Source organism: Aedes aegypti, chromosome 3 (genome assembly GCF_002204515.2).
Source record: "Aedes aegypti strain LVP_AGWG chromosome 3, AaegL5.0 Primary Assembly, whole genome shotgun sequence".
NCBI lineage: Eukaryota > Metazoa > Arthropoda > Insecta > Diptera > Culicidae > Aedes > Aedes aegypti.
Window position 1 is genome coordinate 375,885,969 of NC_035109.1, and position 25,843 is coordinate 375,911,811.

At 42.0% G+C, this 25,843-nt stretch overlaps 2 protein-coding genes across 5 annotated transcripts in view; both read left to right on the forward strand.

Annotated features, from left to right (window-relative positions):
- LOC110678838 (integumentary mucin C.1-like) overlaps positions 1 to 12,355 on the forward strand; it is a 42,312-nt gene extending 29,957 nt beyond the window's left edge. For both annotated transcript variants that reach the window (XM_021852320.1, XM_021852319.1), the window contains exon 3: positions 9,862 to 12,355. In XM_021852320.1, coding sequence (XP_021708012.1) covers positions 9,862 to 10,218 — 357 coding nt within the window. In that variant the 3' untranslated portion in view covers positions 10,219 to 12,355. The remainder of the gene's footprint in view (positions 1 to 9,861) is intronic.
- A 5,709-nt stretch (positions 12,356 to 18,064) lies between these two features.
- On the forward strand, positions 18,065 to 23,988 carry LOC110678839 (zinc finger C4H2 domain-containing protein-like). 3 transcript variants are annotated; one of them, XM_021852323.1, is made up of 5 exons: positions 18,065 to 18,477; positions 18,562 to 18,733; positions 22,627 to 22,805; positions 22,867 to 23,139; positions 23,327 to 23,988. In XM_021852323.1, exons 1-5 carry the CDS (start codon positions 18,419 to 18,421, stop codon positions 23,457 to 23,459), a joined length of 816 nt encoding a protein of 271 aa, XP_021708015.1. In that variant the 5' UTR covers positions 18,065 to 18,418; the 3' UTR covers positions 23,460 to 23,988. The 3 variants fall into 3 exon arrangements, with proteins under 3 accessions (XP_021708015.1, XP_021708016.1, XP_021708014.1); XM_021852324.1 differs by having other exon boundaries at positions 18,066 to 18,477; positions 22,627 to 22,808; positions 22,867 to 23,115; XM_021852322.1 differs by having other exon boundaries at positions 18,068 to 18,477; positions 22,627 to 22,808.
- The last annotated feature ends 1,855 nt before the right edge of the window (positions 23,989 to 25,843 follow it).

Genomic DNA, 25,843 nt, shown 5'->3' on the forward strand with positions numbered 1-25,843 from the left:
TACAAAGTTACCTAGATAGAAGTTATGGAAAAAAAAAATCAAACTGTTATCATCTGGGCAATTTCCTTCATCTTTGATGTTTTTTAGAAATGTTTATCTGTCTGGAGCCATTTTCGTGGGTCCCTCGGGTAAAAAGACCCTAACTTCCTTTTTAATCAACCTTTACCCAATTCATTTTCATTTATTTAGTTAACATCTAAACAGATAACACTGAATCAACAATTTCACGCCACAATACTTGATTCTGGCCGCATCTCTCCAACCTCGGTCATGCCCCACGCTCGCGAAATCGATGCGCACTTGATCCACCCACCTAGCTCACTGCACTCCACTCCTTGTACCAATCGGATCCGAAGCGAACACCATCTTTGCAGGGTTGCTGTTCGGCATTTTTGCAACATGCCCTGCCCCATCGTATCCTTCCAGCTTTGGCCACCTTCTGGATACTGGGTTCGCCGTAGAATGCAGCGAGCTCGTGGCTCATCCTTCGTCGCCATACACTGTTCTCCTGCACACCGCCAAAGATCGTCCTAAGCACCCGACGTTCGAAGACTCCAAGTGCTTGCAGGTCCTCCTCGAGCATCGTCCACGTTTCATGCCCGTAAAGGACCACCGGTCTAATCAGCGTTTGTTACATTTGAGTTCATAAAATGGTAAATAGTGGTAAATGAATTCATCTACCACCTCGAAGGTATCCCCGTCTATTGTAACGTTGGTTCCTAGGCGAGCCCTGTCACGTTCGGTTCCGCCCACCAGCATATACTTTGTTTTCGACCATCAGTCCGACTCGCGTTTCAGGCGGGTGTACATTTCTGCCACCGTTTCAAATGTTCTTCCGATTATAGCCATGTCATCAGCAAAGCAAACAAACTGACTGGACCTTGTGAAAATCGTGCCTCGGCTGTTGAACCCGGCTCTCTGCATGACACCCTCTAGCGCAATGTTAAACAACAGGCACGAAAGTCCATCACCTTGTCTTAGCCCCCGACGGGTCTCGAACGACATGGAATGTTCGCCCGAAATCTTGACGCAGTTCTGCACACCATCCATCGTTGCGCTAATCAGTCTTGTGAGCTTCCCGGGAAAGCTGTTCTCGTCCATGATTCTCCATAGCTTTATGCGGTCGATACTATCGTATGCCGCTTTAAAATCAATGAACAGGTGATACGTAGGGACCTGATATTCCCGGCATTTTTGGAGGATTTGCCGTACTGTGAAGACCTGGTCCGTCGTCGAGCGGCCGTTAAAGAAACCGGCTTGATAACTTCCCACGAACTCATTTGCTACTGGTGATAGACGACGGAAGATGATCTGGGATAATACTTTGTGGGCGGCATTTAGAATAGTGATCGCTCGATAGTTCTCACATTCTAGCTTTTCGCCCTTTTTGTAGATAGGGCATATAACCGCTTGCTTCCACTCCTCCGGTAGCTGTTCAGTCTCTCAGATTCTGACTATCAGCCGATGCCAACAAGCGACCAACTTTTCCGAGCCCATCTTAATGAATTCCGCTCCGATACCATCCTTCCCAGCCGCCTTGTTATTCTTGAGTTGTTCGGCACTCCTCGTCGAACCAATCGTTCCGTCGACTCCGTTCAGCGTACCCAACAATGTTCTCGCCTGCTACGTTGATGGCTGCTTTTATTGTACTCCAGCAGTCCTCGAGAGGAGTTTCGGCGAGCGAATCCTCTTCAGGCAACGTTTGTTCGAGATGCTGTGGCGACGTATGCTGTGGCGACATCCGGCTGGTTCAATCGCTCAAGGTCATACCGGGGCGGGCGTTGGTACCGTAGGTTGTTAACAACGGAGAGTTTTGGGCGCAGCTTTACTATTACCAGGTAGTGGTCGAAATCGATGTTAGCGCCACGATAGGTCCTGAAGTCGATAATGTCGGAGAAGTGCCGTCCATCTATCAAAACGTGGCCGATTTGCGATTCTGTTTGCTGTGGTGATCTCCAGGTGTCTCGGTACGGAAGGCTATGTTGGAAATAGGTGGTACGAATGACCATATTCTTGGAGGCAGCGAAATTAATTAGTCGAAGGCCGTTCCCGTTCGTCAGCCGGTTGGCTGACTTTTCAATTCTCGGTCTGAACTCCTCCTCCTGGCCAACCTGAGCGTTCAAATCTCCTATGATGATCTTAACGTCGTGGCTTGGACAGCGCGCTGCAGCGATCGTATTCATGTTCAATGTAAATGCATCCACAGAAAAACATACGTACCACTTAGAACAAATCGCGATCAAAATGATAGTCGAGAAAACATGTACGCCCAATGCTAAAATAGTTGTGCTTGGCCGATGGACCAACAGATGGCGGTAGTGTGTAAACGTCAAACGCGAACAAAAACGATGCGAGTGCTGCGGGCGGTGGATTGGCCAACTACAATATATTTCAATCGATCGTTGAAAAGGTGGTCGATAAACAATGATGAGTGTGACGTCTGTTTGTCTGTGATGCATCTTCATCCGTGCTTCCGGAGTGTGGGCTGTGCACGTTGATTATGCTAATGTTGAAGAATCTGCCCTTGATCCTCAACCTGCACATTCTTTTATTGATCGGCAACCACCCGATCACGCGTTTTTGCATGTCGCCCATCACAATGAAAGCTGTTCCCAGCTGGTGTGTGTTACCGCAGCTCTGGTAGATGGTATGATTACCTCTAAACGTTCGCACCATTGCTCCTGTCCAGCACACCTCCTGCAGTGCTACGATGTTGAACTAGCGGTCCTTCAATGCATCGGAGAGTATGCTGGTGCTTCCGATGAAGTTGAGGGACTTACAGTTCCACGTACCGAGTTTCCAATCGTTAGTCCTTTTTCGTCGCATTGGTCTATGCCAATTGTTCCGGTCCTTATTATTCTGTTGACGTTCCTGTGCTTGTTAATTTTTATGGTTGGCTTGCAGGGCCTGACGCCAATCCCCTAGATTTCCCGAGGACCATTCCCCCTAAATGTTCGGAGGGCCATAGTGCGCAGTTTAGCTTAGAGTCCTTCTCTGGCACTTGGACTATGATCAGCCACCCCTGACATGGGGAACAGACGCTGTTGTGAGCCGCTCGTAACATGGAGTACAGACGCTCCACGTTTGCAGAAGCAAAAGCAAAAGTAAACCCCACTTCTTCCCTGTCAGCATACGACCAGAGTTCCCACCGGGGTTGATTATCCGATCTTCCCTTAGGTTACTCGCACTCCGGCCAGTACCGCGAGGAGGTAGGGATAGGAGTTGCTGGGCAACAGGCTAAGGACCACACAAAGGGATCTATTTTATTCCAGCAGGTACAAGAGTACTAATGGTACGCCATGCCCAACCATTTACCGTGCCAAAATGAATGATGAAACCTGTTCACAGTAAAAAAAACTATTTCGGACCTTATAAGTAGAAGCAATAACTTGATATGCTAGAGTACCACTGCATCGCTAAAATTAATTTTAGCGGCTTAGTGGTCAAACCAGAATGAGGAGGTCGCTTTTGAAGGTTTAATGGTAACGAACTATTTTCTTCAAAAGGTACCATCAGTGCACCAGTTTCCGCTCATGTTCCAGTAGTCCGCTCACATTGAAAAAATATAAGTTAAAACAACGTAAATTTGAAAACTTTAGCTGCTATACAATTCAAATCGACAAATAGAATTATACTGCGGACATTTTTTTGTATATTTACTCTATTTACCTTACTTTTTGAACTCGTGAGCGGGCTACTGGAACATGAGCGGATACTGGTACGTTGACGGTATATCTTTTTCTAAAGAGGATGTTTGCAAAACGGTGAAGAATAAGAATTCTATAAAAAAGCAACTAATTCATTTTTTATCAATAGAAATGGAGTAGAACGACATGCACTGTACAAAGGACAAGGGTATACCACAAAACATAAAAAAAACTGGTCGGAGAGGATCATTCCGAACAGAAACAGAAAAAATCAATATTAAGTTTTTTTGCAATCTGAGTACGAAAAAAAACTTATGTATTTAAAGTACCATAGAACTACAGAATACACTATATGAGGCGCATAATGCTAAACCATATTGGTGTTGAATGTTGATTCATGTATAATTAAATGCCACCCTTATTCAGCCTCAGCTTAAGGTGGAACAGCTTGGAATCAAACTTCAATAAATGCACCAACGGTTTCAAGGCACAAATCTCGCGCAAGAAGCATGAAATGGGAGTGTAATTTTTAAGTTAACTCTCTCTTTCCCATGGTAGCACAGGTGATCCACCGATTTTCAACGAACGCGGGCTAAGCCGAAATGGTACGAGTAGCTCAATAATAATTGGAATAAATTTATATGTTCATTTGTATTATCAAACATCAAAATAAGTGACCTAAGGGTCAAACTATTGAAAAACAATCAACTAACTATTGAAAAACAATCAATTTTTTTTTATTGTGGATTTGAATAATATAGCTTATTTGGAACAACTTTTGTTCAAGCACTTTTTTTAGAAACGCCATTTTGATAGTTAAATTGTCGAACAAAGCTGTGGGAAAGAAAGGGTTAAGTGTGCACTAGCAGAAAGTTTAGAATTGCAAGACCGACTTCGTACCTTCAAGATTGTGAAATCGTGATTAGGGGCTTAAGTTGGCCATTGTGACAGCCATGTTTGGATCCCCACATGTTCCACCTTCAGACTGAAGAAAGGCAGCCGATTATCTCGGTGAAACACAAAGTCAATCGTACCATTGCTCGCTATTAGACTCTTATTATAGACCCCCTAGGAATGGCACTTGTCGCATCAAACCATGACTAACAGTTTGGGGATGGGTCATCTTGGGTTATTCCTAGCCAATAGGGTCCTAAAACTTTGATAAAACTATGTTTTATTGAATAATACAGTCAACTCTCCCTAACTCGATATTGAAGGGACCATCGAGTTAGGGAGGTATCGAGATGCAGAACATATATTTTTCAAATTATGAAAGTTTTGTAAATTTCACAAAATACATTCGGAATAGGTATTGCAACGTGAAAAATAGTAAAATTTTGACACATTCATCAACTTTACACATTTTGAATAGTCAACAAGAATTTAAAGTTTTACAACCATGGAACAAGTTAAAACTTTTAATTTTACTACAAGCATAACCATAACATTCAAATTTATAAAATGTATTAACATTTGGAGAATATTTGAAACTTTTCATGATAATATCGAGTTAGAGAGGTAAACTTGCATGGGAAACTCAAACAGATCATATCGAGTTGGGGAACATCGAGTTAGAGAGGGATCAAACTATGGTAAATTGAAGGAACTGCGCCTTCCATCGAGTTAGGGGAAATATCGAGATACAGAATATCGAGTAAGGGAGAGTTAACTGTACGATAGAGTACGTTCTTGCTACTACTTTGGCAAATTTTCCCGTCCTTATAACGGCTTCGAACCTTGACACTTCTGATCCATGTTTGACGTTCACTTAGTCTACAGAAACGCCACATGTGTCCAACTTTTTAAGATTGGGGTTGTCTTTATCTGACATTTCGGAAGGAACACGGAAAATTTGAACCAAGAGGTGTAACAAAATCTCAAAAACCTGGAACAATTGTTTTTTGAACTTAAACCAAAGAAATTGAGTAAAATATGTGTTTCTGAGCGTTTGGTACTGAAATTTATTTAAATTGAGACAGGCCTTCAGGACCCAATTGAAACAACAGCCAAAATTCTGATGTAATCGGAGCCTCATCAATTTCGTTTGAGAAGGTTAACATTGATGACTAGTTACGTACCCGAATAGTTAGTTTAAAGTTGTAGGTATGTACTGAAGAGCCTTAAACGAAATAGGTAAGGTCTGTCCTATTATGAGATGTAACCAATTAAGTACTTATTACTGCGTACTGGCTGTAGCCGCACACCAGTCTCATCGTTGCTGGTAAACGCACAGTTGTTCTGCAAGACTGATCTTAGGTTCAAATCGCACTGATCAAGCATCTTTTCGTCGAGCCATCAACGAAAAGTCACAGTGCAGGTAACGCAGCTGAACCTGAACCACTGTGACGTAGCTCAGCAACTGCTGTACCAGTCAGTTGCTGAGTGGGGGACGGACATCGCCATCATATCGGACCCATACCGAGTACCCGCCGGCAACGGCAACTGGGTCGTGGATGGATCCGGAAAAATGGCGGCGATATGGACAACGGGTAAATACCCTGTCCAGCAGTTGGTGTCTACTACCTACGAGGGCTTCGTGATCGCCAAAGTAAACGGGGTCCTCTTCTGTAGCTGCTATGCGCCTCCGAGTTGGTCGACCGAGCGGTTCACGCAGATGCTGGACTGTATGACGACCGCGCTGACAGGGCGAAGGCCAGTTGTAATAGCGGGTGACTTCAATGCCTGGGCCGTGGAATGGGGAAGCCGTAACACGAACCAGCGAGGTCAAATCCTGCTAGAGGCACTGGCCGTGCTAGATGTCGATCTGGCTAATGTTGGTGCCAAAAGTACCTTCAGCCGTAACGGAGCGGAGTCGATTATCGACGTTACTTTTTGTAGTCCTGGCCTAACGAGTAGTTCGAACTGGAGGGTAGACGATGCCTACACTCACAGCGACCACCTGGCGGTTCGCTACAGTATCGACTACAACAACAGCAGGCAGCGGGCTGAGGAAGCGGCTAGGTCAAGGCCAAGCCCTCGTAGGTGGAAGACATCGTACTTCAATGATGAAGTACTTAGGGAGGCGCTCCGCCGTGAGCGTAACCTACTCGACCTAAGCGGGGACGAACTGGTAGCGGTGCTTACGCGTGCATGCGATGCGACCATGCCTAGAAAAGTCCACCCTAGGAATGGGAGACCACCGACATACTGGTGGACTCAAGCTATTGCGAACCTGCGCCGTGCCTGCCTACGGGCCAGGAGACGGATGCAGCGAGCACGTACCGAGCAGGAGCGTGAAGAACGACGGGCGGTGTTCACCGCTGCCAAAGTCGCGCTGAAGTCTGAGATAAGGGCAAGCAAAAAGGCCTGCTTCGAGGGACTCTGTCAGAGTGCCAACGCGAACCCGTGGGGTGATGCCTACAGGATCGTAATGGCGAAGACAAGAGGTGCAATTGCTCCTACGGAGCAATCTCCACAGATGCTGGAGTGGATCATCGAGGGGCTCTTCCCGCGCCACAACCCTAGCCCATGGCCTCCTTTTGTAGGACAGCCGGGGATTGGGGCTGGCGATGAGGATAGAGTAACTGATGAGGAACTTGTAGGGATTGCAAAATCCCTAAGCATGGGGAAGGCACCAGGTCCGGACGGAGTTCCAAACCTGGCCCTCAAAGTCGCAATCTTGGAGGCTCCCGGTATGTTCAGATCTGCTATGCAGATATGCCTGGACGAGGGAGTATTTCCAGATGCGTGGAAGAGGCAGAGCCTGGTACTATTGCCAAAGGCGGGGCAACCACCCGGTGACCCGTCGGCGTATAGACCAATATGCTTGATTGACACGGCGGGGAAGGTGCTCGAGAAGATCATCCTCAACAGACTGTCGAGGTACACCGAGGGTGTAAATGGTCTCTCAGGCAACCAGTTCGGCTTCCGGAAAGGGAGGTCCACTGTAGACGCTATTCTGACGGTTAAGAAAACCGCTGAGATAGCACTCCAGCGTAAGAGGAGGGGTATTCGCTACTGCGCAGTAGTGACTCTGGATGTAAGGAATGCATTTAATAGTGCCAGTTGGGCGGCTATTGCTGATGCGCTCCTGCGTCTGGGGATACCCGAGTACCTGTACAAGATTCTCGGAAGTTACTTCCAGAATCGGGTATTAGTCTATGACACAGATGTGGGTCGGAAGTGCTTTCACATAACCTCAGGAGTCCCGCAAGGTTCCATCCTGGGTCCGGTGTTTTGGAATGTCATGTACGACGAGGTGTTGAGATTAAAATTCCCGGCGGGTGTGGTCATCGTTGGCTTTGCCGACGATATTACGCTGGAGGTCTACGGTGAATCGATCGAAGAAGTGGAATTGACTGCAGCCCACTCGATCGCAATTGTGGAGGAGTGGATGAGCTCCAGGAAACTGGAATTGGCTCACCACAAAACTGAGGCTGTTGTTGTCAACAACCGAAAGTCGGTGCAGCAAGCGGTGATCAGTGTAGGCGACTGCACAATCACTTCGAAGCGCTCCGTCAAACACTTGGGGGTGATGATCGACGACAAGCTTACCTTCGGTAGCCATGTCGATTATGCCTGCAAGAGAGCCTCCACAGCTATTGTGGCACTGTCCCGGATGATGTCCAATAGCTCTGCGGTGTACGCCAGCAAGCGTAAGCTTCTGGCCAGTGTCGCCTCGTCCATACTGAGGTATGGTTGCCCGGCTTGGGGCACGGCTTTGAGTACCGATAGCTACCGTAGCAAGCTAGAGAGTACTAATAGGCTAATGTGCCTGAGGGTTGCGAGCGCGTACCGTACCGTGTCACACGATGCACTCTGTGTCATCACCGGTATGGTGCCTATTGGTATCCTTATCATGGAAGACATAGAGTGCTTCGAAATGCGCGGCACAAGAGGCATACGCAGGACTGCCAGACTGGCCTCCATGGTCAAATGGCAGCGTGCGTGGGACAGTTCCACCAAGGGAGTGTGGACTCACAGGTTGATTCCGAGGTTAGATATCTGGGTCAATAGGCGCCATGGGGAACTAACATTCCACCTAACACAGGTCCTTTCGGGTCATGGATGCTTTAGACAATATCTACACCGTTTCGGTCATGCGGGTTCTCCCGAATGTCCAGTTTGTGCAGGTTTAGAGGAAACGGCGGAACACGTTTTGTTCGTGTGCCCGCGTTTCCGCACAATGCGTGACCGCATGTTTGCCACATGCGGTCGGGACACGACTCCGGATAATTTGGTCCAGAGGATGTGTGCAGACGAGTTTGGCTGGAATGCCGTTTCATCGGCTATCACCCACATCGTCTCGGAACTCCAAAGGAGGTGGCGTGTGGACTCGAGGAGTGACTAGTGCAGACGCTAATCAACAGGTGGTCCAAGGGTCCGCAGTCGGCTACGTAGGTCATACCGGTGCCCTACGGTCGAAATCGACCCTTACAGCGATTAAGTGGCCGCGGGGAGAACATCCTGGTAGCGCTGCTGTCGTGGCGCCGGCCTACTGGGTTGGATACGAGCCTCTGGTTGTTCGGGGCAGGTGGAGGCCCCTTCGTCAGCAATCCCAGCTGGTGCTAGCTGATAGGGCCTGAGCCTTCAGTAGGTCAAATTGCGAAGCCCGCAGTATCAGTTCTTGATACCTGCGGTGCAGCTGGGCGCGGGCGTAGTGGTCGACCCTGCCCGCCTTCAGCGGACAATGGGAGGTGAGGACCACCCGGGAAGCTGGCAAAGCGCCAGCATGCTACCTTGGTGGACCCCCATGGCTACGCAGCTAACCTGGAGGATGCGATGTGCAATAGCCCCTCTCCGAAGCAATGCCTTCTTGGTGGTCCCGGAGAGACGAAGGGTTTGGCGGCAATGGAATTGGTTTAGTGGGTCGGGGGTGTAGTCCTGTTTACTGCTTGTACGTAGTAAATGGTCCCCAACCCCACACTCCCGGACCTCGGTTCGGAGTCTGTTGAGCAGATTATCCCCCCATTGCTTAGAAGGAAAAAAAAAAGCATCTTTTCGTAATGTGAATTTTCTTGACTTCCCTGGGCATAGAGTATCATCACACTTGCCACACGATGTACGAATGCGACAATGGCAACATTGAAAAGGATAGCTCTAAGTTGATAACTGTGGAAGTGCTCATAAGAACACTAGGCTGAGAAGCAGGCTCTGTCCCAGTGAGAACGAAGTGCCAAGAAGAAGAAGCAGGCTCTGTCCTGGTTGGGACTTTAAGCCTTGGATATAGACACCAATTTAATTCTCTCTTCCATCGTTTCTGATTCTATTTCAGGCCCCGGACAACAATACGACCACCCCTGCGACTACCACTTCCAGCACCACCCCACCAACGACAACCACACCCAGTACCACTAGCACCACTCCCGCCACCACAACGAGCACCACGACTACCCCTTCGCCTACCCCAGACAATACTACCACGACCAGCACTACCACCCCCTCGCCTACGCCCACTCCCAACCCAACCCCAACGCCCTCGCCGGCTCCCACCCCGGTGCCGCACTGCAAGCGCTTCGACGGGTACTCGTTCGTCGGTGGAATGATCCTAGCGTACGGATCGCTCGCGATCTCCCTGGTCCTGTGGAAGTTCTACAAGGCCCGCACCGAACGGAACTATCACACGCTGTAAGGAGCGAGGGAGCAGAAGCAACAGCGAGAAGGAGTGGTGTTTCCATCTTTACTACTTTGATCAGACCAAAAAATGATATGTAACTTCTTTTTATCTATTCGTGCGATCAGGGATTGGGGCTGGACGATGCTCGTTGGTAGCAGATTGGAACGGGAGCGTACGAATCTTTTCTAATTATTATTTTTCTTTACGTTTAGTTATTTTTTCTTTATTGAATTAATTTACGGAATTTTTATTTCTTTCGAATATTTTTTTTACAAAATTTGCTCAATCAGAATAGGAGTAATCTCACTGGGAGACAGTAACTGATAGGAGGACAGTTGGAAAGGTTTTTTTTTGTAATCGAAAATAAAAAAAGAGAGGCAAATAACAACTTTACTTATAGTTTGTGTCGATGTGATATGCACTAATTTGCCATTCTTCTTCTGATCGCAGTAAGCACGCAAATCGAAGTTGGCACAGAAAGTTGTTCTCATCCGGTATGTTCCCATTGGCCGATTACTGAGATTCGTATATTTGCGGTCGTCTCGATTGTTCGGAAACGAATGATTTTTAGTAAAGAATCTGCATTTAAAAATGAAAATTATTTTGTGTCATAAATCAAATTGTGCTGTAAAGAGAGTTGTGGAAAGTATAGAAACATTTGAAAATATCTCAACCCATAAGAGAATCTCCTTAACTGTTTGCTTGAACATTGTTTTATCGAAGCTATTTTGAACTTTGTCGCATACAAGCAGAAGCAACGACACAGATGGATATGCTCTGTTTAAAAAACATATATTTAAATTGTCGGCACTGTTAAACACATCAAAACATGTGCTTTATATCCAAATTAAAAAGTTTGAATCGGGGAGGGCGTTACACTTGAAAGTCTGATGAATATCCTATCTTTTTGAAATGCGTGTGAACTGATTGAATGCAAGGATGAGTTAAAAAACAGGAACAAAAACGAACATATATAGGATTCAATATGAAGAAAAATGATGGAAAGTGCTCTTAATAAAAATACAAAAAACATGAATGTTTACCACAAAAAAAAAATCGTTCAAATAGTTCACATTAACACGCTAGCAGGCAATCTTTTAAGTGTTCTGTAAAAAGTAGATGAAACAAAAAATCCAAACGTCCATCCTTGCTGAAATATCTTTAACAGCTAGAAGAACGACAACATTCACCAAGATCTCGTTTGTAGTTGTTTCCGCTAAATAGTAAACTTTAACAACAATTAGCAATTGATGTGAACCGAAATTCAAAAAGCAAATCGGTAACTGAACGTATCGGTTTTAGTGAGCTTGGTGCAATACAAGCACACACGTCCACAAGCAAACATTGACACACAAACAAACGCAATCATTCACACAGACATCCTGCTAAAACACACACATACACTACCACTACTAAGTATGCATTGCCTAATGGCAACTGTCCTGAAATGGTTCCTCGTACTTGTTTCAACTAAACGATTCAACATGCGACCGCTCCTTTTAAGATTGTCGGCGTTAGGTTAACATAAACTTCAGTGTACCCACACGGAACAGAAGACATATTTGTGAAAAATTGTAAAACATAATAATAGTTTAAAAGAATATCGGAATTTGGCGAGTATTGGTAGTTTCTAACTTAGTATACTCATCATTGGCAAGTTTTGAGTCGTTTTAGTTTAGATTTTCGGCCGTGGTAAGCGATGTAAAATTCTAGCAATCATGAGTGGGCACTGACTTTACTGTTTAAAACATACTTGTAAAATAATCTATTTCCTGTCTGAATTTAATTTCTAAGAAGATGCTTTTAAGATATAATTTCAAACAATTTCCCCTTAAATTTTGCGCAAGACATGCTAAAGGAAATATTACCTGCATTTCAGCATGATATATATGTTCTAGAATCTCTATAAACGTTGGATCAAAACTACTAAACGATACAAACCGTCTAAATAAGCTAAGAACAGTACTATACTCTCCTACTTAAAACAGCGCATTACAGAATACAAACCACACAATAAACAGTACAGAAATAAAACTGCAATTCCAACAGGCGTAAAACAAAACAATTGCAAACAATAGTGCTACTGCAACAGCGGTCAACCTGATGATCATGATTGATGATGAATAAAATTTCCTGGTATCTCTTGATAAAATTGTATTGTTTTCGTGTTTAGTAGAATTGAAAGAATATTCAAAATAGGGCTGATAACCAGGCATTGCAGAATTCGCTCTCAATTGATTTTGAAGCACGATCAAAGCAAGCGAAGAAAAATATCCTATCTGTTGCGGTCCGTGATCAGCAATGTATCCTTCAATGTATTGCAAGTTGTAACAAGTCTAGTAAATAGGATCAGCGAACGAGAGCCCCAAAGAGACAGCTATGATAAAATCTATTTTTCTCGCTTGTTTACCGTTGGGGATTGGTGTTTTACTTTACTGGCACGATGAGCAATCCCCGAACTTCCGATAGCAATAGTGTCCCCCAGGGTTGGAGCTTCTTTAGAGGGTTTTTATCATGCACTGCTATCTTCCCGATCTAATCGAAGTTGTAGCAGTATACGATAAACAGTCTCTCATAATGTGCTGCATATTATGCTAGTTACAGAGAGCGATACGTGAGAGTTTCTCTCAATTTTCTCAGGATTCAATCCCTGCTGATAACGAAACACTTTTCGATAATGTTTCTACCAGAAAGAATCTATTCACCTAAAAGTCACTAATTGTAACAAAAAGATAAAATAGTCATGGAAAATAGACAATAGACCATTTCCGTTGTCCAATTCGGAGCTTATGGAGAAGTTTGTTCAAACATAAATAGTCATGTCCTGGTAGGAGCTGCATGAGCATGATTGACCGCCCGCATTTGCTACTCCGTCATTGCAAGAACAGCTGTACTTACACAAGGAACCAACAGACGCTACTCAGGATCAGTTGCATCTTCAATGTGTAAGTACTGATGCCCTCATTATTATAACAAACAATACCGGCGCCGGCTGCGTCCGATTGCAGGTCAATTTGGGAATGGGAGAGAAATGTTGACGTGTAACTTGCTTTTTAGAAGCCGAGGAGTCCTCTTCACTATCACAAGAAAACACTGGGATTTTGGATATTGGAAAAGATTCGTTTTGGTAAACGATAAAGATATAATTTAATATTACTACGGAAGCATTTACACGGATGATCGATATCGGAGTATGCAACAGATTTAACGGGCCAAAAACTACTCTATCTAGTCATGTCCTGGAAGAAGCTATCACAAAACTCTCTTAGAGAAAAATGTGCGCGCTGAATCGCGCTTTCACGAAAACTAATTTTCATGCCGTTCATCGTGCTGAAAAGATATGACCAAAAAACTGTTACTAGGTCCGAACTGGACCATGTTTCACTATCCTGACATTTTTTTTTAACCTGAAAGATACCAAATATATTTTCGGAATGTATTTTGTTTTTTTTTAGGTTCTCCTCCATACTAAATAACAAAGCTTCTGGCAGGAAATTGTTCCTAATAATGGCCGTCCATATTTTTAATTGTTCTACTGTAATATTCCTATCAAATCGCGCGCTTAGTATCATACAGGCGTAACTGCAGTGATCGATTTCTCTTCGTCGATTTTCTCTTTGAATCAGTACAAGACAGTTAATGGATTTTCGTAACATGATGAGTAGCATATTCTGAATCGAAAATTGAAGTCGAAAACAGTGAACCGGTCAAGGAACTAGCTAAAGATAGAATAGATAAAGAGAAATCGATCAATGCAGTTACGCCCTTATGATACTGAACGCGAGAAATGGTATACCGTACACCCCCGCTAATTTGAACGGTACCTCATGTAAACCATCGGGGTTCATTTTTAATTTGAACATCTAGTCACCCTAGAAACGTGTATCTGGTTAACTCTTTTGGTGTTTTGTTTTGATTCTGTGTTCCGTTCCACAGCGTTCCATTCCGCTTTACTCTGTTCCATGAGCTAAATGACGTTTGAACCATTTTTAATCTGAACGATGTGCAAATTAGCGGGGTACAAATTAAAAAGTGTTCAGAGTAAATGTGGTCAAACCAACGGGGGTACCCGGTAGTTCATTTTACGAGACGTTTTTAAACAGCTGATCGCTTATTTTATGTATGAAATTTTGACAGGAGGCGGTGTCGTAACGAGTGAAAGTAACAGCAATACAATCAGTATCGTTTCGTAAAATGGACTATAAGCTTTGAGCACAGACAAACAGACGTAACACTCACCAATGTCCATCGATCACTTTTTTAATGATCGATTCGAATATATGGTAGGTTAGCCCATCGGCCAAACAAGTGATTTTAGCATTAGGCGTACATGTTCTTGCGACTGTGATTTTGATCGTCGTTTGTTCGAAGCGTTACGTATGTTTGTCTGTTGTCTGAAGTTTGTTTGGAATCTTCAATCTTCCAGATTTCTAGTATTTTTTTCTCCAAATTTTTAAGTATGTTGCAAACTAGATTTTTTCATTATTGCTACGAACCAGCTTTGTTTTATTTAAAAACATCAAGCTAAAAGATCGTTACGTTTTTGAATATATTAAATTCATTTTTCTTCTGAAAAGCGTAAATAGCAGGCTTCAACCTAAGTAGAAGTTGAGCAAAAATGGTCTGAGGTTTCAAGGTTTCATAGCTTGAATAATTAACTTCTCAAAGTCAACATTATCAATGGACCTGTGCACGAGTTCACAAATTTGACGTTTGAGCGGTGCCGAATTCACTACACTGAGAACAGCGTTGCGGTTGAAATTACTATATCAGAGGGTTAAATTAAATACACAACGCCACTTGATTTGTGCAGACTAAATTCGCATTTATTTAGAATATTTTGTGCATTCAATTTTACCATGACACCATTTGTATAGTAAAAATTACTATATCATGGTTAAAAACTTGCAGCAGACCAGAATCGAACCGAGGATCTGGCGATTGTCAAGCGCGAACGCTAGCCGCTCGGCTATCGACGCAGTTTGATTGAGAGAGAACAAAACGCAAATAAAAAGCGTTCATGATAGCTCAATCGTGGTTGGAATAGTAAATTTAAAAACACGTTCATGGTTCTCATTACTGCAATGCTTGTTTCAGTGTAGTTTCCATGGTCACCTAGATAACACGGCACCGCTCAAACGTCAGATAGTGAACTCGTGCATCGGTCCATTGCACACGATTCATTCCTATTTTAGGTATATATGATAAAAAAAATAAAATAAAATAAAATAATAAAGTCGAGTCTAGTACACGACGCTGAAGACGGCCTTACAGTTGAGGACGAAATACGCGTATCTGTCAAAGGATACAAACTCTAGTGGAATTAAATGGTATAGTACTAAATTCGGGTTTTTCATCTACTTAATTATCTTAAACTATTAATAACCGATTTTTTGAGTTTTTAAGCCTTTTTCATAGAAAATGCAATTGCAATGTTAAATTTTCATTGACAAAAAGTCGAAAATATGTTCATTCACTACAAATTTATTCTAACCTCAATTGTTTCCAACTGACACAATAGTTGGGTGTATCATAAAGCTCCTAAAAATAATTTGCAATCGTGCTTTTTCGTCGAGGTCGTAGACACCGTATTATCCCGTTAGAACGGGACGTTTGGTTAGTCAATCAATCGTCCCATGAAAGTATCATCAAATTGAGCCCGGCTTAGGCCTCTGTTCATAATACCTACTTTACCGATTCTCACCTAATTCGTTCGATCTCATGCTTTAGAAATGTGTGACGAGAGAAGGAAAATTCTCTCCCTTTTTCACACACGAACCCCACGAACAACATCATCATCAGCAAGTACGTTTGTAAACATAGAACGGGTCATACAAAAACCACGTAGTTGTCTGAAAGTCTGTCAAAAGGCTTAATAAGGGATCTTGCACAGGGGTGGTGGCCATGAAAAGTGTAATAACTATATGGCTTGTCAGATAATGCATATCTCGAGCTTAGTATCATACAGGCGTATCTGCAGTGATCGATGTCTCTTCGTCGGTTTTCTCTTTGCGGTAGTGCACGGAATTCAATCGATTTTCGTATTATTTATCGATGCAGTACGGCGAAGGAAAATAAGTACTTTCTACTGAATGAAAAATATCCGTGACAAACAGTCGTCCGGCTCAGTAATTAGCTAAAGAGAAACTCGATGAAGAGAAATCGATCACTGCAGTTACGCCCTTATGATACTGAACGCGAGATATATTGTTACCAATCTTTAAAGAAACATTTTGATTCTACGCACTTCACCCCAAATTGGACTATCACTAAAGTTGTACGAGTGCAAAAAAAAAGGGTGATATAGAGCGCTGCATATGACGAGCCTAACCTCACTTATTTGACAGCTGCTGGTCCTGTTGTTTACGTTTCGGACTTAGTCGTTTTTTTCCATCATTTTTTCATCTTCGCATTTCTATCACCAGCATGCTGATGGTGACGATTTTCCACGGTAGGAAGATAGAATAATACGATCCGTGGGTATCTGCAGTGGATTTGACCTCTCCTCGCAGCAAACTTTTACGAAATTAAGAATGATTCAAAAAAAGTACTAAGTCCAAACTGTAAACAACAGGACCAGTACCTGTCAAAAATGATGCGTGACGTCACAGTGCAGTGGAGTATTGTTGTCAGAGAGCGAAGAGCAAAACATCCCAAAAACCGAACCTCTGTGCGTTACCTCAAATTTGAGTAAGTGGCCAAGTACTGAAAGTTGAGTTTTTTGATCTGCCGGTTGAGTGAAAAGAACATAGCTAGTATGTATTTTTTCGCAAGGCTGCAAATGAAAACAACTTCTACCCCATTAACGCAAAAGTACTTGAGTAGGTACTTCATTTTCTCCGTGTAGATCAGGCCTGCCCAACCTTTTTGGCTCTTTTTCGACATAAATGGTTGGTGCGTTCGCAATAGTAAACCAACATGAACAAAATTAGTTTCAAATGAAAGCTTTGTAGTATATCTGTCTATTCCTTGGTGAAAATTTTAAATTTATATCAAACTCTTCGCTAGCGATGCAAGTAAGGGAAAAAATCAATCCGGCCCGCGGGCCGGATCATTTTTTGGACTTAATTGCCTCGGTAGCAAAGAGTTAGATATAAATTTAAAATTTTCAGCATGGATTAGACAGAAATAATACAAAGCTTTCATTTGAGACTAATTTTGTTCATATTGGTTTATTCTTGCGAACTCACCAACCATTTATGTCGAAAATGGGTCAAAAAGGTTGGGCAGGCCTGGTGTAGATCCTAGATATTTGTAAGATATGTTACGATAAGAATCACAAAACGACTAAACTAAATACCGTTCTGATTCAAATTCCGGACAGCTTCAAATTCCGGACACTCAACTTTGTATGAGAAAGGTTTCAATTGAAATGTTTCAAAATTTGCCGTTCAAAAGCTCACAATTTGGAGACTTGTTTTAAAGGGATTTTTACATAGCAATCCATGAAAATTTACAATGCGCAACTAGTTTTGACGTTTTTGTAACGGCTGGTAGTGTTTATTTAACAATTCAACTTTTACAAGTTTGCTTTTCACGAGCTGTCCGGGATTCGAATCGAAGCGTCCGGAATTAGAAGCAAAAGTAAGGTGGTGTCCGGAATAAGGATCATAAAGAGGACACACATTTCTATTTATTTAAATTTATTGGAGTTGTGGAATTCAAATCTTCACCTACCATTCAAGAGGTAAGTGTCCTGATAGCATAATAACGCTGAGATATCATAAAGATTGATTTAATTTATATGCTTTTAGATGGCTAACACTTCGAAGAGGCCTTAAGTGTCCGTAATATGAATCAAAACGGTAGTAAAATACACGATATTTTGTTTGCGTAAAACCGTGTCCCACACTAGTAGACAATCCCCTAATCTATGCGAGGGTGGAATGTCAAAGTGCGGAAAAACAGCAACAACATCAGGAAAATCTCAGTCGTGAGCAGCGGTAAAAACACGCAGTGAACGGTGAGCAAAACAGATGCCAGACTGAGACGAGATGAATGAATGAAAGATTAATCGGCCATTTTCCCCATCAACAACAATCCTCCAGCATCAATCGGGGAAGTTTTCCGTGAAAAATTTGTAGAACTCGGAGTCGTTTGCGGAATTAAGTTGAATAAAAACATTCTGCTTGTGCAACTGATTGGGAGCAAGGACTGAAACGTAAATTGAAACCAAGATTATACAAGAAGTTAGTGGATTCATCAATAAGAGACAATGACAGCCGTCGACGAGAGAACGATTTATGCAAAACTGGAGGCAATGAAGGATATCCGGTAAGAAAGGAATCATATCAATATGATCACTGCAGGGATGGAGAGGGGTACTAGAAAAGATATCATTCACTTTTGTTCTTTCAGATCGAAAACCCTTCAGCTAGAGAAGGTCAAGCTGAAAATCATACGCGAGGTGGAAAACGGCGATGCGGAGGAAAAATGTCTCTCGGAATACCGCCGGGAACTGGAACTGCTGATGCAGGAGAAGATGAGTCACGTAGAGGAACTGCGCCAGATTCATGCCGACATCAATGCCGTAAGTTGCGATTGTGGCAGCGCCTCCATTAACACTCGTTACTTACGTCCGACCGACATCCTTCCGAATGCCTAGTGATGCATCCAGTCAGTCGACCTCACACGTTGAACTAGGAGAGCTCGTTTAGCATCGCAGCGCGCGCGTCATTTAGATTCAGAACACAGCGATGACTGAATTATGTTTTCTAATTAGATGGAATTTAGCATAGATTACAGTGATCATATGCGGGACATTTCCGGATTTGAACATACTGTCCCACATTATCAAGCGTCCCGATTTGTGCTCGTGTATTTACTGGGCTGGAAACAGGTATCTATTCAGTGGCGCGGGAAGTGGGTAGGACAGGTAGGACATGTACTACGCACGAAAACACCTGGGTAGGACAGTCAAAGGATTGTCCTACCCACGATTCGACAGCAGAAAGGTTGAAAAATAAATTAAACAATTTATCATTTGTTCAATATACATCCAGACACGATCAACGTCGTAAGACAAGATAAGGCATTTGATGGAGTTTCTGCGAGATGAAACATTTGTCAAGCATCTTCAGTTTCTCCTGAAAACTTTTGCGTTTGACCCTTCTTTGCAAAGAAAAACAAACTACAGAAATTGGCACAATATTTAGTGTTTATCCATTTGTTATCTACAAATAGATGAGGAAATAAGAACAACCTCTTTGGTTGTTTGCCAAGTAGTTTGGCCTATTTTTGTCAAATTTGTTTAATAAAGATATAAAAATAAAGGTTATTCATTTTTTTTTTCATTCATTTACAAAAGTTGATCCAATGAGTAATCCCAAAGGCAGGACTGATATTAAGTTTCTTTTAAGAGATTTGGTCTCTATTTTAATGCTCAAAGAGTCTCTAAGTAGTCTCTAAGAAATCTCTATTTTCAATAGAAGGTCTCTAAACTATCTATTTTAACCAAAATGCTGTCTAAAGTCTCTTTTTACTTATTCTGCTTGCAATGAATCCTGATGCGAAATTGTACAAGCTCCAAGTAACCTTCGGAGACTATAACGTGTTCAACAGGCTCTTCAAGAATTTCGTCCCAGATTCCCCGAAGAAAAGCTTTAGGAATTATCATATTGATCCAGTATACTTTCAGGGTCTCCTACAGGGATCTCTCCAGAAATACTTCTAGCAATTTCTCAACCAATTCTCCCAAATTTTTTTCCAATGATTTTCCAAAGGATGCTTAGAAAAAATCCTTTAGATGTTGATCCAGGAAGTCCATGAGAACTCCAAAACTACTACCTCCAGTAATTTCCTCAAGTATTACTTTGACTACCAAAACTATCCTAGAATTTTTTAAGGATTTTTTTTCACTAATCCTTTAACCGAATCCTCCAGTTGTTACTCTAGGAGATCTTCAAAAGATTCGTACAGAATTTCTTTTTAGGAAATTCATAATGGTTTAGTGCAGAGTGTTAGAAAACAATAGCTCAAAGGATTTTTTTTATTTTTAAGAAACCCTGCAAGAGTTTCTTCGCCTGTTCATGTGGATTTCTTCAAGAATTCATTCACGTTTTCTCTCAGAAATCGAAAATTCTTTGAGGGGTTCTTCAAACGACCAGTTTTACCAAGCATTTATTGAATAGTTTGTCAATAAAATTCCATGTAACCTTCAAAATTTAATTCAAGTTTTTTTGTTCTAAATTTCCTTCAAATATTGCTTAAGAAATTTCTATAGAGCTGTTTTTCAAGAAATTTCTTAAGAAAATCCTAAGAAATACTACTCCGAGACTCGAGCGATTTTTAATCAGAGAGTTATTTCAGAGAACCTTGTTCAATAAGGGTGACTTAAACAAGTTTTGCAAGAGGTTTATCTAGGATTTCTTTAAAAATTCCTCACATATTTTTTTCAGAAAATTTACTAGTTATTTCCCAGAAGACATTCCTGGAAGAAAAAAAAACTTTCAAGATTTATGTTTAGTTTCCTGTTTCTTTCAAGAAAAGCAAAGAAATCTCTTTACTGAATGGGTCAAGTAATTTCCTACAGGGAGGTCCATTTGACATTTCTTCTAAACTGCGTGCTGCGATCAAAAAAATGAGATCATCTTAAAAATTTTTGGAAGCAATTTTTTCATGCATCTAGATAATCGGTTACTTTCCTTTTCAACAGCAAACCAGCATATAGGTACTTGAGAAAATCTCAAAGAATTCATTTTTTGTACAAATCTTAGATGTAATCTCTGAAGCAATTGCCGAAAGTAAACTTGAAGAAATCTCAAGTTGAAATCTGCCATAAATCCTGAAAATCAAATTTTACAGGAAATCCTTTAGAATCTCTGGGGAAGTTATTGATTGAATTAAAGAAAACGTTTAGCCGAGAATATTGGAGGATGTGCCAGAAAAATCGATGGATGAATCACTGGATAAAATCGTGGGTGTATGAACTTCTTGAAAAATTCATCAAAGATTATTACAGAAATGATCTTTGGAAATCTTCCATTTCTGTAGTTCTCCTTGGGAAAATTTATGTTGAATTCTTGAGGTATCCTGAATAAAATTCTTAGAGAAATTTCCTATGAAAATTCGTAGAGAAATTCCATGGAAAACAATAAAAAAATAAAAAAAAATCGATGAAATTCCTAGAGAAAATCATTATAAAACAAATTTAGTAATACTTGTCGTAATGTCAAGAGGAATTTTCAAAAAAAAATCTTGGATCTTAGAAAAATGCCTGCTTTGATTCTATGAAGAATCAACGTCTTAAATCTTAGCTCTTTCTAGGTTTTGTTTTCCTGGTTCCTTCAATTTCCTATTTTTAAGGCACTCAGTCGCTACCAGCTTTGTTAAGACGAAAAGCATTCTAAGTCTTGTGGTAACGACTCGCATGAAAATGAGGGGGTTAGAAGCAATAAGGGGGGGTCAGGGACAAATACCTTGTTTTAAGAAAATCAATTTAAAAGTTTTTTCCGCAATTTTTCATTTTATACAAGTAGTATGGGAATCAGAAAAAAACAGTCGTCTAAGAATCATGATGTTTCTTTTTCTGCTGAGCGAAAAAATCACCTGAAAATATCGTTACAACGAATCGTTCAGAATCAAAATGTCACTTACACGCTTTGCGTTTGAGCCTCTAAAATATATATACTTAAAATTTCCAGTCCAGGGCCAAAATTTTTCTTTGCTACACTGTGCACAAAATATTTGTCAATGTTTGTCCTACCCATAGTTTCGAACGTGGACGCGCCTCTGATTTAAATGCAAGTCTCTGAAGTCTCTATTTTAATCAAAATGGCCTTTTAAATCTTTTTTTTCTCTTATTCTGTTTGCAATTATTGATGCAGCCAAATTTGAGAGGTTCCAGAGAAACCTTCAGAGACAATTATATCACAATTTCAGGGTTCTTCAGGAAGTTTTCATGTTCCTCTAGGAAAAGCTTTAAGAATTTTGTTAATGATTTCCTTTGGAATACTTTTGGGGACTCCTCCTAGGATCTGTCCAGAAATTATAGTGGGATGCTTGAAGAAATTACTTCAGAATTTGCTTTAGAAAATCCTTGAGCACCCCAACATTTCTACCTACTAAATACTATCTTAGGATTTCCTCCAGATATTTCTGAATCCTTTTCTTCCTTAACTGCGCTGAATTACGGCACTTCATAGTTAAGGGTTCATTCACGTATTTCATAACGCCGAAAATGACCATTTTTGACACCCACCCACCCCCTCGTAACGCGTTTTGTATGAATATTCTAAAAATTTCTTATGAACCGTAACACCGTGAGGATACCCACCCACCCCCTTCAGCGTTATGAAATTTGTGAATAAGCCCTAATGAGAGCTTCAATTTTATGAAAACAAATTCATTTTCGTTATTTTCTGGATTTTTTTTCTAAATTATGTTTCATATTGGAACTAAACATGTATGATTACTTTACCACAGATGGAAACCGTCATCAAGCAAGCGGAGGAGAATCGAATCCGCTCGATCAATATGGCCAATCGATTCCACGAGGAGTACGTCCCGTTGAAAACAGAGGTGGACACGATGCGTCGTGAATACTTAGGCCTGGAACGGTTGCCCGAGCTGCATGAAGAAGAGGGATCGATAATCTCTCCAGAGTAGTAAACATTTCCATTGCTAGGGCAAGAACTATTCACGTAACCATTTCTATCCTTTCAGTCGCTTCCAAAACTACTACACTGGCAGTAAAGCGCTGACGGCACCAACGGCTGCTTTCGCTCGTCCGGCGCTTTCCGCACACCACCCATTGCCTCCGGATGGCCCCGTTACGGCTTTGCCTCCCTCGGCGCCTCCTGGTTTCCTAGCACCGCCTCCGGTGGCCATGCGCATCAATAAACCACCAGAGCTGCCCACCAATCGACTCCAACCGGCACCATCATCCATCGGAATCGGCCATCCCACGTTCAGGTCTGATTTCAATGTCAATCTGAGGTGATTTTTCGTTTCTGGTTTCATTTATTGAGTCACCGTTTTCCGTTTAACCATCTCCACTGCTCTTAAGTTGCTCTAACACTATTTATGATCCTTCCGTTGAGTATCTCCCCCAAGCGCCTCGGTCGACCCAACTCTGTTCCAAACAAAGCCTTGATCTGATGGCAGACTCATTATCAATCCACAGACAACAACCACCGCCGATGAAGTCGTGTCTTTCATGCCACCAGCAGATCCATCGTAATGCGCCGATTTGCCCACTGTGCAAGGCCAAAAGTCGTTCCCGGAATCCGAAGAAACCGAAGAAGAAGGAGCACTGAGCGGAGACAATCCCCGCGCCACGATCTTGCCAGTGAACAGAAGAACCGTTGCATTTCTATTTAATCACATTTTTTTTTCTCGTCAATACAGAACGGGTCGCATTCTGGCCAAAAGCGGTCCTCCGTTCTGGAACTGATTCCGTATGCAGACGGTTTTATGTAGGTACTTAACGAGTTTTTTTTTTAATTGAATGTTGATTTTAACATTTTTTTCACATGTGACATTATATTATATCCATGCCATTCAATGCATAACTAGTATTAGCTATATTATTTTAAATTATGAAGCACACTTTCTAGAGTTTAAGCATAAGAAACAAATATATAGTGGAGGACCGATATCCGTACATCTCATACAAATACGGAGTTTGATTAATTTTCCAGGTGTATGGATTTCGGTTCCGTACGGTAATCGACAATTTTAGCAAGTACACAATTGATTGGATGGTTAAATGGATGCCGTCTCCCGTGTAATAATTTTCAATAAACGATAATCAAGAATATTCTAGCCTATTAACAAATATGAAAAGAATTCTATGTTTTAACGCAGAAGTGGTACAAAAGAACATACACCTTACCTGTCTGGATATAGCAGCTTAGCATCATACCAATAGAGAGCCACCGGTAGTTGGCGTTGCACGTATCAGCCTTATTAGTTTAGCCGAAGAACTTTATCTGTCATAGCTCATTGCTTTTCACTGCCGGAATTCGTCCCAGATTATTCGCAAGGTAAATATCTGCTTCGTTGTCGGGCCGTTCGAAACCAGTTTAGTATTCTTCGATGAATATCGGTCTTAGCCTGTTAAACAGGATACGCGGAGTAGTCGCCGAATTCAGCAAGGAAATCCATCTGTAATAAACGCACTCCACTGTGCTTTTCTTGTAGATTTGGCGAATTCCTTCGTTTTCCCATAGCTTCAAAATTCTTCAATGTATATTAGGTATTGGTAAAACTGATCTCTTCTGTTTTCTTGATCGGGATTCCGCTCTTTTTTAGTAGCTTTACAGTTCTTCTACTCGTTTGTTTTTTAATCTCTCTCATGGCCGGTAACTCAACATTTCCCTCTCGTCCATTGCACTGGCACTGACACAGTATTGCGCCGCACGCCGTTGATCGATGCATACAATTATCGCATATCATTCTTGTTCATGCCATCTTATATACTTACTACTTTCTGCAGTGGATTTACTTTTCTTCAGCTATAGATCGTTGTGTTATTTATGGAAATCGTAACGCTGGATACCCACGCTTCAGTTTCAGCTAAAACGAGTTGACAGTAAAGCCTGGAAAGGTCCTGAAACATCTGAGAAATGTCATCCTTCAACCAGCACGTGGTCTATTTGAGAACAGGCATTGCCACTCGAGTATCGCCAGCTGTATTTGCGGATATTCTTGCTCTTGATTGCCATTTCTCTAGAAGCAGCAGACGTCATAAGCAGCAGGCCATTATCTTATCGGTTACAGCGAAATGAACGGTTTTTGTTTGAATGATTTGAATGGCATGGGCGAAGAAATTTGCTTTCCCACCAAGCATCCGGTTGGATGACACCTGTCGGGTGACAGCCGTGGTGGTGCCCATCACCTCCTCTTTTAGTAGAGCTGGTACGGTTTCTACGATTTGACCCGCGATCCAAAAAGGTTGGGCAAACCTGCTCTAGGACTTAGGGAGCGTTTATAAATGACGTAGCATTTTTGGCCAAATTTTGACACCCCCCTCCCCCATCGTAGCCTTTTTTCCCATACCTAATACATAGTTCGTAGCAAAGCCTGCTTCTCAGTGTTCTTATGAGCACTTCCACAGTTATTAACTGAGAGCTTTCTTTGCCGATTGACCATTTTTGCATGTGTATATCGTGTGGCAGGTACAAAGATACTCTTATGCCCTGGGAATCGAGAAAATTGTCTTTACGAAAAGATCCTCGACCAGCGGGATTTAAACCCACGACCCTCAGCATGGTCACGCTGAATAGCTGCGCGTTTACCGCTACAGATATCTGGGCCCCTTGATGATGATGATTGTTGATTCTAAATACCGAATATTAGCAATTCTAACTAGTGATCCATAATATGGACCAGGAAATGATTGTTTACCACGGTTATGAATCACTTCCAAAGAATGTAGATTTATGCCATTTTAAGCATATGATTCGACATTTTCAGACAACAGCACTGAGGATGAAACTAATAAAACATCAAGGTTTGTAAATTTCATTTTTTTAGCTGACAAAAATGTGTGGAAAACTTGGTGTGGAGCGAAAACAGTTTATGTCTCAGTTACTACAATGCAGTATCACAAAAACAGGGCATTTTACCCTTGTTTCCAGTTCTAACACTGCTTATTTTTTGTAGTAACATGTGCCGTAATTCAGCGCAGTTAAGGAAT